Consider the following 15,975-nt stretch of genomic DNA (forward strand, 5'->3'; position numbering starts at 1 on the left):
CTTTTTGTTACGTGATTCAGTTCACTTCTTCCCTTTTGAATATCAGAAAATTCCATTGAGTTTTGTAAAGATTTAATCCCGAAACAATGAAAAGTATTCCTTACAAAATACAAATTGATGACATGTTAATTGTAGATATTGTCCATTGATTAACCAAAGTGACCAATCACAATGTATTTATGAGTAAAATGAAAAGGGAATGCAGTAGCAAGAATGTTAAGCAGGTGATTAAATTGCTCCTTGTTGTGCAATATCATACCTTCCTCTTCGAATGTTCCTTTCCAAGGTGAATTAATGAAATAAAAAGAAATTTAGTTCGCAAGTTATCAAAAGTACGATCACATAACATGCAATAATTAAACAGGACCTGATTAACATCACACAACCAAATGTGAACACACTTAAGTTAGTATCACACATCAGTTGCCAATTCTTGAGGTGGCATACTGGAAGGTGAATATTTTATAAAGTATTCCTTGTTCATTTCAGGAACCTTGACGCATTGTTTCTTGAAAGGTCCCGTTACTCTGAGCGAAGGAACAAAGCAATTATCCATCTCTGATCCCCATTGGAATGTTGGTGACTTGGATAATTTAGGAAAATACTTTTTTTTTTCCATTTTTTTCCATTTATGGTTCTCAAGAAAAATAGTCATTATTGTTCTTACTTAAAATAAAATCCTGGCTAAGCCACAAACGCAGCTTTGCTCATTCAGATAGAATCTAGGCAGTGCTGAATGAGTTGTGTAGCAATAATCTTTAACTCCACTTCTAAAACATGGAACCATTTAAAGTAAAATAACAAGTGAATCTGGATAAGGTCTAAAATTTCAATTTACATATTTAGATTTAATGGAACACATGCAGGAATATATAAACTGCTAGAATTCTTTATAATCTGGGATAGCAAAGAGATAGTTGTTTACATTTCGCTTGTATGAAAATCAGGGCCAATAGAGCATATTCATGCAAAGTATAACAGTAGCACATCATGCATGTTTTATACTACTTTGATCAAGGATTTATCCTACAGCAAGTATTGCACTGTTTTATAGCGGAATTTTTAAATATCTTCTACAAACTTGTTCTTGGAACCAAAGCTATTAAATTATAACTTGAAAAGCTGCTTCTCAAAAGGAATTGCTGCAGAAGTGACCCACAACTAGAGACCAATGCAAGAATAATTAGAAAGGATTCATGAATGACCGCAGGTCACAAACAAAAAAGAACACACACACAGAGGGCTTCACCTCCCCTGAGTCTGTGGAGCAAAGACTGCTTTGAAAGTACTTAATTTATACATCATTCCATTTTTTTTGAAAAATAATTTGTTTGCCTCCAACAATAAGATGTATTTTCTTCGTCAGGAATTATTCTCTTAGCTGTCAGAACCAATTACACACTTGCCACAAAACAGAATTGTGCAAGTCATATTAATTCATTGTAATAAGTCGCAGTGAAAGAACAAGGAGCAGCCAGAATGTGGAGATCGGGGCTTCCACTGCATAGCAGTGGATGTGGGCTGGGGGAGGTGTATTGGTACAGTGTGATCAGAAGTATAAGAGGTACTTAAGGGATTTACCAAACTAGGACCTCAATATGGTCTGTGCTGCTAGGACCTAGTTGTCCCATGAGTGCATGAGTACTCCAGGGACAATGTTGACTAATTTCCCCAGCTGCATTGCTCAGGAATGATGTCCTTTGGTGCAAGTCCAACATGGAAAATCATATTGGAAGTCCAAGTATGACGCATTTCTGGCAAATTTCTGGTCAAAATTCCTAGTAACATTAAAAAAAACACTGGGAAATATCATTACTGCATTTCACGGTATGTGGATTTTCAATTGTACAGTGCTAGGTATTCTAATTTCCAGGCTATTTGCTTCCAGGAAAACACCAAACTTGGGCAATTTATGGACTGCAGGAATCCAATTTCAAATCAGAACAATAAAGTAAGTAGAGCAAGAAATGCTCAATATTTCAAAAGTCAAACTGATGTAAAATATCTAATTGTCAAACAACTCACAAGTTGACTAAAGGAGGGAGAAAGGATGAAGCTTTCTTACTGCACCGGACAAATTTGTAATGGGAATTTTAGTTAATTACTTTTGTTTGATTTTGTTATGCCTGGTCAACAGGGGAAGTTTAAATGGCTTATTACACACAAAATCATTTGTTTCATGGTTGAGTACAACTAAGTTTTGGAGAAACCCACTTTGGAACATGGTATTAAGTGTTTACCAGTTGTTTATCTTTTTCAATAACTGGACACATTTAAATGTAAAAATGTTAATTTATCAAAGTATATCCAGAAAAATAAATGACATTTAATAAGACATATTTTACTTTACTAAGGAAGGTAATCCTTTACAAATCATTGGTTAGCCTTATCACCTACAATGGCACAAAGGAGTGTGATTCCCCACATGTCAGAGTGAATGCAGTTCCAACAACGCACAAGGAGTTCAATACCAAGCAGGGCAAAGTTAATGGAACCCTAGTCACCATCTTAAACATTCACTGATGCAAAGTGGCTCCAATCTATAAAATGTGCTATCGCAACTGGCAAAACCTCCTGTGAGGGCACTTCCCGAAATCCTTACCACCTAGACGAGAAAGGTGGTAGCAGATGAACAGGAATACTATCCCATCCAAGTCACTCACCAGTATGATTTTGAAATGTATCGCAATTTCTCCATTGTCACTGGGTCAAAATCCAGAATCTCTCCATTTTTAATACTGGGGGAGTAAGCTACACTACTCTGGCTGCTGTGAATCGAAGAGGCTGACAATAACCTTCTCAAGGGCAATTAACAATGGACAATAAATGTCAGCCTTGCCAGTGAGTGGCACCTCCCAGCAATGAATAACTTTTTTAAAAAGGCCAGCGTATTGTAGCTGAAAGAATATTTGAACAAGGCATTCTGATTTACATACACAATTCGCATCACACAGATTTTCTGATTCAAACACAAAATCTTTGAATCCTCTATCATAGACCATTATGATTTTGTTGGCTCTTTGAAATCATTTTCCCCTTATGCCACACACCCCAGCCTTTTACTCTGCCAATTTGTCCACTTCAAATCAAGTCTAATTGCCTTTAGAAATCTCTTATGGAATTTGCTTCCAACAACCCTTCGGGTTGTACATTCCAGATGTTAATAAAAAAGAATCTGTTGTCCCTCTACATCTTATGCCAGTTGTTTTAAAACTGTGACCTCTGATTACTGACTTATTAGGAGGAATATTTTTTTCTCTACTTGCTCTAATAAATTCCCTTAGAATTTTGTTAATTTATCCTTAACCTTAAGATAATTTAAGAAGAACATTCCTAGCTTCTCCAATCCCTCGACGTAACTAAAGTCCCTCATCCTTGGTATCATCCTGGTAACATTTCTAGATACCTTAGCTTGTCATCCTTCCAAACATCCAGACATATAGTCAATACTCCAACTAAAGTCCAACCAACCAACCAGTAATTTGTATGAGGTTACTATCCTTAATTATTCAGATAAATGTTTTACCAAATTGTCTTAATTTTTTCAGGATTTCTTTTGCTCTTTTCAGCAATAACACTGTATCCATGAACCAGAATTCCCAAAAACTGTGATGGTGTACTCTGAGTAACCCATTTTACTTTCAATTACCAGGCTAAAGAATGAGTAGCATTGTAGTAAAATAGTTTTTTTTAATACCACACAAAGTAATTCATGCTAAATATATTGTTGAACAAAGTGCTTCTTGAGTGCTATGTCAAAAAAGTGTTTTTAAAGCACTACTGGCCAATACATAGATGTTAAGTTGTCAACATTTTAGTGATTAGAGATAATGTTTTTGTGAACTATACTTGATCAATGGCTTAACCTTTTGCAATGTTTCAATTTCTAAGACTGATACTTTTCCCGATAATAATGTTAACAATTTCTGTAGATATTCTTAAGCACATCAACATTTGGCCAGTAATAGGGGTAGTATGCACTGCATAAGAATTTCTCAGACATGCTCCCAACATTCCACATTTCAATAAATGTGAAAGCAGCGATTCCATTCCATGCAAGTATAGTTGCACTATTTTATTTCTCAAAGAAAGCTAAAAATTCTGCTGTAGACACAAAGAATTGTAAATAGATGTTATCTTTAGTTTGTCTATCCAGATCAGTCCTCTTCAAGCCAGGATCCAGCTTTGCCTCAAAAAGCCAAACTGAAGCAGTAGCAATAATAAATGTCCCGAGGGCCTTAGATGCCACACTGTCAGGCATCCGAGAATCATGGCAGTGAGTGTGATAGGTTGTTGCCACATGATGGCCTGTATATCAAAGGGAAGCCGTTTCATAGCAGTCGATCATTTTAGACAATCTAGTTTATTCATTTCACATGCTCTCTCTGATCCTTGGCTAGGTTTCCTTTAACATAACTTGAACATATTTGGCAGCAAAATAACCAAATTCTGCAACTGGTTTTAATTGAATAAAATAATTAAATATTAAACTTTTGCTTCTTGTCACATTTTTGCACATTGGGCCCACAGAAATTTCAATTGCAGGCTTTCAGAATAAGGCTACAGAAATAAGAACTCCAGTGATATCTGGAATCAATTAATGTAAGTTACACTGTATTAAAGTAGATGGCAATCCACTTCAGGAAATGGTAGATCTCATCCAGTTTGTGAGCTGAAGGGAAAATTTGGCTTTGGTGGCTTGTAAACTTAATTATTACTTGCAGAAAATGCCATTGGGCCTAAGCAGAGAAAGTAATTGAAACCTTACATCATTTATTGGCCAATCATTGCAAATTCATTGTATCTACTGCAGAATCTAAGCACAAAAGCATCTGGGTGTTAACTTCTGTATGGAGTAAAGTAGGAAGCAGTCAGGAAGAGGCATGCTTGTCGCTTACTTAAATCCCCATCCAGTACCCCCTAGGACAATGGCAGCCACCAGGATGGCGCCTGCGATGGACCCTATAATGATATTGGTACCACTAGGACCTGTGACAAAGGGGAGGGGGAAACGAAACCATGGGAACACACATGTCAGAATCAAAGCACTAACTTTTCAGAGACATCTCTATTACATCTTCACGTATCGCTTACTGTAGGCCCGGATGTTTGTATTAAATAACGTGTCCTATTTGGCACCAATTTTTTCTTTGGAAGACTGTGGAGAAAAAGCACAAATGTTCAAGCTCAAAGACACTGTAGCCAAATGACAACCTATGAAAAGAGGAAGAGAAGTGTGAGTAGAGACCACTTGCTTATCACTGCACTTCCCATTGGTTAGCTAATACTTCTAATGTCTCCACCAATGCTAACTCTGTGGCATGGATGTAAGGAGAGGAAAATCCGATCAGAATTTCAGGGAAAACTGGCAAGTTTCTCAGAGCCTTACTAAGGTATCTCCCAGAGCACACAACCCCTCCACCTTTTAGAACATACAACAGTGGAACAGGACTGGTAAAGTATAATTTAGTAACAACAAGAAGCCCAAGTGAAATCCTTCTTTAGTTATTGGGCAAAATGATTGCTAGTGAATCAGCACCTCACTCTATCAGCTACTCAGCAATTTTCCCTGTTAATTACCTTAAAAGACCACCAATTCTTTTCTGAATGTTATGTACTATTGCTGAAGAGGAATATCACTTCCTCCAGTCTCACAACTCATAAGTTCATTCAGCCTATAAAAGGGATCCATCACCTTCTTGAAATCTGAAACCTCCAACACACAAGTGCTTATATTTCCTTACAACAAGTTTTTGTGGATAGCAGTGAAGGTTGTCAAAAGGCACAGCAGGATATAGTGTGTGGAGAAATGGCAGATGGAGTTTAATCAAGACAAGTGTGAGGTGTTACATTTTGGGAGGTCAAATGCAAGAGAAAGTACACAGTAAATGGCAGGACACTAAGGAGCATTGATACACAGTGGGATCTTGGGGTGCAAGTCCATAGCTCCAGAAAGTAGCAACACAAGTAGACGGTGGTAAAGGTGTATGGCATACCTGGCTTTATTGGTCAGGGTGTTGAGTACAAAAGTTGGGAAGTCATGCTGCAGCTGTATAAAACTTTGATTAGGCTGCATTTGGAATATTGTGTGCAGTTCTGTGCACCGATCTATAGGATGTGGAGGCTTTGGAGAGAGTACAGGAGAGGTTAACCAGGATGTTGCCTGGATTGGAGTGTATTAGCTATAAGAAGAGGTTGGACAAATTTTGATTGTTTTCTATGGAGCATCAGAAGCTGAGTATATAAAAGGCATAGATAGGGTAGATAGTATCTGTTTCCCAGGGTGGAAATGTCAAATACCAGAGATTTAAGGTGAGAGGGCAAAAAGTTTAAAGAAGATTTAAAGGCAAGTTTTTTTTACACACAGAGAGTGATAGGTGCCTGAAAAGCACTGCCAGGGAAGGGTGTAGAAACAGATACAATAGCTATGTTTAAGAGGCATTTAGACAGATACATGAACAGGCAGGGAACAGAGGGATATAGACCACATGCAGGCATCGGGATTAGTTTAAATTTGGCATCATGGTTGGTGCAGACATAGTGGGCTGAAGGGTCTGTTTCTGTGCTGTACTGTTCTATGTTCTAGTTTCTCCCTCTTTTCAAAGGTACTCTGTGTACCTCCTGCTTTCCTTCACTCATGTCTTGCACCCTCCTCTCTCTCACTCACACACACACACACAAATACACAATGGCCATTTTTCTCCTGTAAGCCCAAAGAGTGATTGTCATTAGGGTATTTAACTGCAGGAGCACTACTACTCAAAGTACTACAAATGCACCACTTCCAGCAGGGATTGCTAACTGATTTATCTAAATGTATTTAAGGTCACTGAACATACATACTGTACATCTCAGCTGCATCTATTGTGACATGCAAGCCTCAACTACAACAACCTGTCTTTATTATGTTCCCCAGGTGACTGTGCTTCACTAGGCTGTAACACACTTTGGGATGTCCTGAAAAGATCATGAAATACATCATGTAACTGTCAGTCATTCTTTCTTTGGATAGTTGCCCACAAGCTAAATTGCATAATAAACAATCTGCTGGAGCAACTCTGTGGACTGAGCAACATGTGCGGAGAGAAGGAATTGTTGATGTTTCGGGTCCAAACCCTGCATCAGAACTTTGGAGCAATAACCAATCTGCAGGAGGAATGCAGTGTGTCAAACTGCATCTGTGGGGGGAGGAAGGGTTTAGACTCAAAATTCGACAATTCCTTTCCACCACAAATGCTGCTCAACTCATTGAGTTCCTCCAGCAGATAGTTTGTTGCTCCAGATTCCAACATTTGTAGCCTCTTGTGTCTCTCCTAATTGCGTAATGCAGTTTTATGCTCAGCGTAGTGCAGTTGAACATTTATCCTCCTGGAATGAAACAGTAACAACTATTATAGTGTTTCATGTCACTGTAGCTCAACTAGGCAATCAGAATTGAATGAACTTGTGAGCTTGACATAATTTCCACGTTAGAGTCACACAGGATGATATCATTTTCTGTGTAACATTTATTTTGGGGTATTGTGGATGTACCATCTTTGGGCATTCCTGGGAACAATCTGGTCTTACCAGTACGGCACAGGACTAGGAGATAAGTCAATTGTTTTCCTTTCATCCATTCCTGCATTGACCTGATCTCCCCCACCACCACTTCCTCCCCATCATCATGCTCCCATCTCTATCACATTCCCCATGACTCCCCCATGCCATTATGTAATATCCCCAATCCCACCTGCTTCCCACCACCCTGACCACTGTACACACATACTCTGCCACTCACACTACAAGGGAGTCAAGGGGTATGAAAGAGAGTGGAGCTGAGGCCAAGATTGGATTGGCCATGGTCTTATTGAATGGCAGAGCAGACTCAAGGGCCCAACTGACCAACTCCTTCTCCTGTTTCTTATGTTTTTATTCCTCAACCTGCCCCTAATTCACCCACAAAATCTATTTTGTGATCAGTATACAGAGTGGCAAATTTTCAATATTGAAAATGTCAAAGGCCTTGGGTACAATGTCTAAATTTTTACAGCATGGGGTGGGGGTGTTATTGTGGGTATGGGGAGGGTACTAAAACAATTGTTGGCACTCCACAGCTCCACCACCCATAGAATTTCTAGGTCAGTCTCTTTAATATAGTGAAATATCCTGAGGTTCTTCACACAAGTATTCTCATACATATTCAGCACAGAATCACCTGAGAATTAGGACAGTTGAACAGATGTTGGTCAAAGAGGGATTTTAATGAGTACTTTAAAGATCAATGAGAGTAGAAAGGCAGAGGTTTAGGAGGGAACTCTGGAACATGGGGTCCTGGCAACCAACAGTATGCCCACTTAGTAATTGCAATCAGTAACAACTGAGGACTGAATGACCAAGGACAGGATTAGAAATATACAAGGGCAATGGCTCAAATATAACCTACAGTCAGTTGTCAGAAAGAAGGGTGGAGGCAATAGTTTGTGGGGACAAAGTTTGTGTCAATGGTTTCAGTTTTTCTAACACTCAGTTGGACAAACTTTCAACTCATCCATTAGTTTCAATTTACAGACACTGGAAGTGTCAAGAGAAGCGTTGGTAAAGCTCGATGCCTCAGTGTTCATGTGCTCTGGGCTGCTGATGCTGATAGGCTGCATGTTGATGTGAAATTGCAAAGGTTGTGAGATTGCAGGGTGGGAGGAGATGACACAAAAAGGTAGCTTCCACAAAAGGTAGGTGACACAAAATGTGTGGCAGGTGGAAAGAGAAACAATTGCAATTGAGCCTCTCTTCCACTAAACTCTGTTTATAAAAACTTCTGCTTCTACATTTTCTGTTTATATTTTTTTACTTGGAGTAATTCTACATACAAACAGCATGCTCAAGTAACCAAGAATTCATTCTGTTGAAGGAATAAATCATTGTAATATGTTAGAGAAATCTATCAAACCTTTCAAAACTAGGTAATAGAGCAAACATGTTAGAGTCTGTCATATAGCTGAGACCACGTTATAGGCAATGCTTGTAAAAACGATATTATTTGCAGCAATCAAATTAAAGCACATTTAAAATATAAAAGTGTAAAAGTCACACAGAAGAGATCATCTGTTCATACAGGTCAGATTTTAGTTCCTACATTAACTATTACGTTTTTGTCTCTGCCATCTATTTGGCTAATTATTGCAAACATTATAGTAATGTGTTCTTTGCATATATTTTTCAAATTCACATTTCATATATAAATTAATGTTCTCTGATCCTATATTGGATAACTATAAAGCACTTTTGTAGACTTAACAGACCATTTCGATTAATATTCGATTGGACATCTTTCTATAGAAGACATATTTTCCTAATCTTTCTTCATTACTCTGCATTGTTACATTTGAGAATAAATTTGCTCTTCTCTGTACATGTGCATTATGCCTTGAATATAAGTACTTTGACCAGTGCCTGGTCTCTGGAAATGAAGGGGTTGAAATTCAATGTCAGTTGCTGGCAACACAATACAGTAGTGCGTGTGTGCTGTACTCCTCATCCAAAATTCGGTTCCATTGAAGTCATTGGGACTGAATTTCGAAAAGCAGGATACTTACTGAATGCTTAGTGCAAGGAATCATGGATGCACTTCTTACCTGCCGAGTTCCTACTCTCACTGTGAAGCCTTGTAGCAGCAGCTGCAAATCAGAGATTTGGATGTATTGCCTATAATTTTCTGATACATGATGGCATCAGGTGAGGCTTGCTGCTGGCATTGAAAATTACACCTTAGCATTTCAAATTGAGTGCTGAGCTCCACTTCCCTCTCCTCACTTGCAGTGTACTTGCAGCATTTTCTGTTTGTATTACAGATTTCCTGCACCCATAGCATTTTGTCTTTGAGTTATGGTCCATTTTGGGAACATTCTCCACAGACAGTATGGGCAGGTTGTAGCTGAACTTGCCTCTGTTGAAATGTTGGCAATGATGCCACAGCGTTCCAGCAACTGTCCTTAGCCTAATCAGATTGCTCACCCTGCTCTGGTGAAGTGGCAGTGGCGCCACAGATCTACTGTCCTCTTCTCACAGTGATAGTACTTGCTGCTGTCACTCCGATTGCACTCTTGCTCTTGCCCTTCAGCAACTAGCCCAGACTGCTGCCACTCATGGCGAGATGGTACCATCAATGGCTCTCACTGTGTGTTAAGTAACCTGGTGTCACAGGGCATGTGTCAAATGAATGTTTCATGACGACTGCCATGATTGCTGTTGCTGCTTTGGTCATGAGCAATACTCGTATATCATACTTTCTCATAACAGAGGAGGCCATTTGGCTCATTGAATCTATGCCACCTCTCACAGCTATTCCCCTCCCCCCGCCTATTCTCTGTTACCTCAATGTGCATGCAATGGGCATGGAAGTACATCATTTAACTTATAATATGCACTGAGTATGCATTAATGTGCTGATTGGGAACCAGCACCAATATCACTTAAAAAAAACAATCGACTTTCTATTCCCCCTTCTCTCAGTTTGATCCCTTTCATTGTTGACTAAAGATCCACTTTTCTAATCACTTAGTGAAACTATTTTGGTTTTTTTATACTACCAAAGACAAGTTATTTGCATTTTTCAAAGAAAGTGAACAACCAATCTTAAACAATTTGGTTAGTTGGTTTCAGCTTTCCAAACTTTTGTTGATCTTAAAATGAATCACACATAATATTTTGTTGAAAACAATTGCATCCCTAAGTTACAGTTAAGTGTTTGGAAAATGTAATTAGTAGTTTCTGCACTCTCTTTATGAGAGAACTTTTGTGTAGAAGACAATAGATCCCATTGCCATTACGTTACCACAACCTTTCAATGAATGTACTTCAGAATATGACTTGCATGTTTAAATTTAACTTGTTATAGTGTGATAATTTTTTAAATGAGCAGGCAGTTTTTTTCTAAATATTAGATCGCATTAGGTTGCATACAGACCCTTGTACTGCCCTCCTGTATCTTCTGCTGGAGTTGGTTCTGGATATGGGTCGAAAACACTGCAGTCTTTCCCCGTCCAGTCACGGACACATATACATTTTGCCTCATTACTGCACACCTGCAAACAGAGTGCAAACATTCAGTAAAATGATACAACCATTTCATTCATTAAACAACTCCCTTCTCTAATCTAGTACAGATGAAAACAGTAAGCAGCTGAACACGCTTGTAGCCAATTTCCAACCTTCCATACAAATTACATATATATCATCTTTATAATTATGAACTGTCATTTCTATACCGACACATTGGCTCAAGTTTTGTAGTTCAGAACAGAATCTTACCCCTTTGATAACTGGGGGCTTTTCTAGCTGGCGAAACTTTTCAGAGTCGGGACATCTTTAGTGGACTTTTAGAGACCCTGCTGTTCCTCAGGCCATGTTGTTGGAGTACAGGAAACATCGAGCGTCCACCTTCATCTGGACCCAATAAGTGTGAACAAGCGGTGACCATGGGCAGTGAGGCCATACAAATAATGTTGGTGACTACAATGCTAAGATTTATTTTCTACTTTGCTTGCAGCAAAGTGATTAGAAGGATAAAATTCACCTGTACATTAGAAGGGATTAACCTTTGTCTTTCTACTTGTAAGTTACCTGCAGTCACTGGGAGTACCATGCAAGAGAGGAGCACCGATCTGTGGTTATCCACCTCCTGATCCCTACTGTACAGGACAAAAGTAACTGCATATGTGCTTTAACCCTCCTTCTGCCCCACACTTAGGAGGAGACTGCCAAAGGCACAAAATGGAAGTCTCTGTAGTTAATAATGGGAATTGGATAAAGGTTAAACTAAGCAGATAGGTCAAGGGGCAGAAAATGGATCTTAATGGCAATTTATTTTTATTCATCTCTACTCTTTACTTATGTTCAGTCTTTTAAATAAAGAAATCAGACATTCCAAATTAAATTTTGTATTAAAACACCGGATTAACAAGGGGAGAAAATTATCGCTCATTTGGACAGAGCCTTGCCCTGGTTTCATCTGCAGTGAGGTATTACAACTCAGAGAATAGGGATAAAGGACAAAGAGAATAATACCAGGATTTAAAGGGTTACAATATAAGAATGGTAAACTTGCATTTATTCGCCAAATTTGTACAGTTTAAAGGTCACCCAAATTAAAGGGACTCAATGGGTAGATATTTCAGGTTACAGTATCCAAAATGAGGGGATATCATTTCTGAATTTTAACTGGGTCTTTCAGAAGGCATCAAGGGAGCAAAGGAAGGAAATGGGATATGAGTTTGGGTGTGGGTTGGTTATGATTTGCCTGAATGGCGGATCAGCTTATGTTGCTTCTTCCCATGGGTATGTTGAATGGAGGAACAGAAAGAATGGAGATCCAGAAGGACTGTAATCACCAGGAGCTGCTTTTCCTGGAGCACTGCCCAGTCTGGAAGAAGGTCAATCTACAGCATTTCCAATTCCAGCTGACCTTCTAAGGAGTAAAGTTTCAATCTACCCTTTAGAACCATAGAACAATACAGCACAATACAGGCCCTTTGGCCCACCATGTTGTGCCGACCTTCAAACCACACCTAAGACTATCTAACCCCTTCCTCCCACATATCCCTCTATTTTAAATTCCTCCATATGCTTATCTAACAATCTCTTGAACTTGACCAACGTATCAGCCTCCACCACCACCCCAGGCACCACTCTCTGGGTGAAAAACCTCCCTCTGACACCTCCCTTGAACTTCCCACCCATTACTTTAAAGCCATGCCCTCTTGTATTAAGCATTGGTGCCCTGGGAAAGAGGTGCTGGCTGTCCACTCTATCTATTCCTCTTAATATTTTGTACACCTCTATCATGTCTCCCCTCATCCTCCTTCTCTCCAATGAGTAAAGCCCTAGCTCCTTTAGTCTCTCCTCATAATCCATTCTCTTTTTTACTTGCCCATTAATGTGAATAACCAGCAACTCTTTGCACTGGGAGCTCTCATGCCTTCAATCATAATAGGATCCAGTGTACATCTGAGCTTAAAAATATTGGCTTTGAGAAATCAGCAATCGAATGCTCCACGCTGGTGGGAGATGGTAAGAGTTAAAGAAGCAAGCTGGACTGTGATGATGAGAACATCTTCTATATTGCCCTTCCCTCCACCTTGGTAAGTGGATTCGAATGGAAGAAAGGAACCAATGTTTCTGGCATCACAAACACCAGTCTGCACATTTTTGACCCATATTTTGGATCTCTAGCTAAGGCTGGAGGGGAGATTAAAAAAGGACAACAGGCAGGTCAAAGGCTTTTGTAAGTAGGACACACCAGGAGAGACAATCAGTGAATGCTTTTTTGCTGCAGATTTCAGGAGTGGGAATTCACCTTGTTGCTTGTACTCAAACATGCAGGTTTGTGCTGTATTCCACCTCAGAATTCCAATTAAACTGTTAGATCTGGATATGATCTTAACCAGAAGGTTCTTTAGAAGTCAATAGCGAGACACCAATCTTATGGTCACTGCCATGGTTTTATTATTAGATGTTCATCAGAGAGTGTAGGTAAGGCAGTGTTAGCATGCCTTAGCATGCAAGTAAAAACATGAACAGCAAGGAGCGGCAAGCAAAACAAAGTAACAAAGAACTTGTCCTCGTATTCTCCCCTTATACTGCAAACCAGCATGAAAATGTTTATAAATAGGTGGTCATACAAACATATAACCAAGGCTAAAGAAAATAAAACTACAAGAAAAACAACAAATTGGACCCTAACCCAACTGTTCCTCCCCCCCACCCCGCCTTTGATTCTAATACATTTTGAATTATACATCTGAAAATTCAGAGGTAGAAAACTTGCAGTGCCACTGTCAAGTATAAGACTTAATCAATCCAGAGTTATAAAAGCATCAAGGGGTACTCATACAGATACGTCATAATCAGGTGGATGAGATGTATGGCTGTTGACCTTCTGGGTAGGGAACACCTGAAAGGACTTGACAACCTTATCACAGATCTCAGGGTTGGGCTTAGACATACACCAGATGAATACATGGGTAGGATTGGACATGACATAACTCAATAGGTGAGACAGATATCACTGACACAAATGATTTAGATTAAGATGGTGTGTCATGGACATGGTCACTGTGCATCCCTGTTCCCCCTGAAAGGGTGAACGAAGGACACAAACTTGTTGGATCGTAATGCTGGACTTCGGTCAAGGAAAAGAGTACATGATCATTCAGGGTCTACAAGAGTACCTAACCTTGGTCAGTATTGTGATGGGTGTGGTATGTATTGGCACATCCAACAGCCAGAGGCATTAACAGCATCTGCAAATTCAAGTGACATCCATCAGAACATATTATGGGTCATTTCAACTGGCACATTGTGAGTGGACAAGATTGGTAAAAATGCAAAAACAACAAACAACATCAGAATGAGCTTCAACATATCCAGTGGTTAACAACTTTGTTCAATGTCTTCTGGCTGGTTAGTGATTTGACCATTGTAGCCTAGCGGCGTAGGCACTGAGTTAGAGGTTACCAGCACATTAACCTCAGTGCTTGCTATGTCTTCATTTCTTGGTGCCACCTTTGCTTGCTTGCCGTGGTTAGCATGTATCCACCTACTTTTTCCTTCAATCTTTACTGCTGAATTAGTAATCAACAGCACTTGATAAAGGTCCTTCCCACCAAGTGCCCAACGGCTCTTTGTGTAGTTTCTTGATCAGGACCCACTCACCAGAAATTAAGGATGGCTCCAGGCAGCAGAAACCTGTTGAGAAGCAGACTGAACAGCTTGGGTTAGTTTCACACAACAGTCAAGTAAGCTGTCTGTCATAATGTGTATATCAGCTTCTCTGAGGTCAATAACTCCGGGTAATGACACAGGCCATCCCGTCACCACCTCAAATGGGCTTAGCCTAGTCTTTTTGTTTGGGGTTGCTCTGGTGCTGCATAGGACCATGGGGAGGGCCATAGGCCATGGTACACCCTCCTTAGTCAGTCTTTGTTTGATAGTCCCATTCATTTGTTCCACCTGTCCTGAGGGCTCTGGATGATGTGGACAGTGGAAGGACCATTCAATGCTCAGAAATCAGCATAACTCCTGGCATACCTTAACATAATGGCCAGAATTTGGATGCCACCAAATGGGTGCAGGTTGTACATATTCTTCATACACAGAAGTTCAATGCAGGTCGTTGAACCTCCTTTTTTAGGATGTGGGACTTCTTTGCACCATCAATCTTCTCAGGTTCAGCAGAAACGCTTGTCTCCTTTCATAGGATCCATCATCTTTCCCGTGCAGCTTCACTTGTTTGGTGTTTAATGGAGCTAGTCAAGGCACGGCTGCCAATCCCATTTACTCATCATCGCTTGAATCGCTAGATGTCACTTTAGCATCAGTACCATGGTTTGTTCTGCAATTCCTCCAAGTTTGGATAGAGGCGCTGTCTTGGATTGGTGCGTGTTGTAGGGGGTATGTTCCAAGAGGGAGGATCAGTAACAGGACCGTCCCTCTGCACTTCCCCACACTGCCACTTCAACTCTATCACACTTCTCCTTCTGTTTTCTCACTTGTTCAATGAACACACAGATCTGTCCTTTAGATTTTTTTTTACAGTCTCCATCATATTGACTTTGTAACTAAACGCGTTCTCTTTCTTTGTTGTGATAAGACTGCTAACGTCCATCCAGTTTTCTTCTTTCCCTCAGGCATTCTCTGGATCTTACCCCATGCCCTTTTAATATCATCTCGCAGCCAGATTCCATTAGACTCAGCACTGATGGTATATTTCATTCTGATTTCTTCACTAGACGTATCCAGTTGGAATACTTTGTTTAGATAAGAACGCAAACCCTCAGTCATCTGTTCACAGCTTACAACTGGAAGTTCAGTTCCCTTTTTCCTGTAGGTTTCTTCTCTAATTTGGCCATGGCGTTAATTCTCCTCCTACTACACGTGCAGATATAGAACAATTGTTCACTTACTGGGAGCCTACAGCCCATATCAATGGGAGACGAC

General features: G+C 39.8%; 1 protein-coding gene across 1 annotated transcript in view; it reads right to left on the reverse strand.

Moving 5' to 3' along the window:
- Positions 1 to 228: 228 nt before the first annotated feature.
- adam11 (ADAM metallopeptidase domain 11) overlaps positions 229 to 15,975 on the reverse strand; it is a 134,164-nt gene continuing 118,417 nt past the window's right edge. The window contains exons 24-26 of the mRNA XM_052038782.1: positions 10,946 to 11,063; positions 4,899 to 4,989; positions 229 to 277 (exon numbers count right to left, since the gene is read on the reverse strand). Coding sequence (XP_051894742.1) covers positions 229 to 277; positions 4,899 to 4,989; positions 10,946 to 11,063 — 258 coding nt within the window. The remainder of the gene's footprint in view (positions 278 to 4,898; positions 4,990 to 10,945; positions 11,064 to 15,975) is intronic.

Source organism: Pristis pectinata, chromosome 25 (genome assembly GCF_009764475.1).
Source record: "Pristis pectinata isolate sPriPec2 chromosome 25, sPriPec2.1.pri, whole genome shotgun sequence".
Classification (NCBI taxonomy): domain Eukaryota; kingdom Metazoa; phylum Chordata; class Chondrichthyes; order Rhinopristiformes; family Pristidae; genus Pristis; species Pristis pectinata.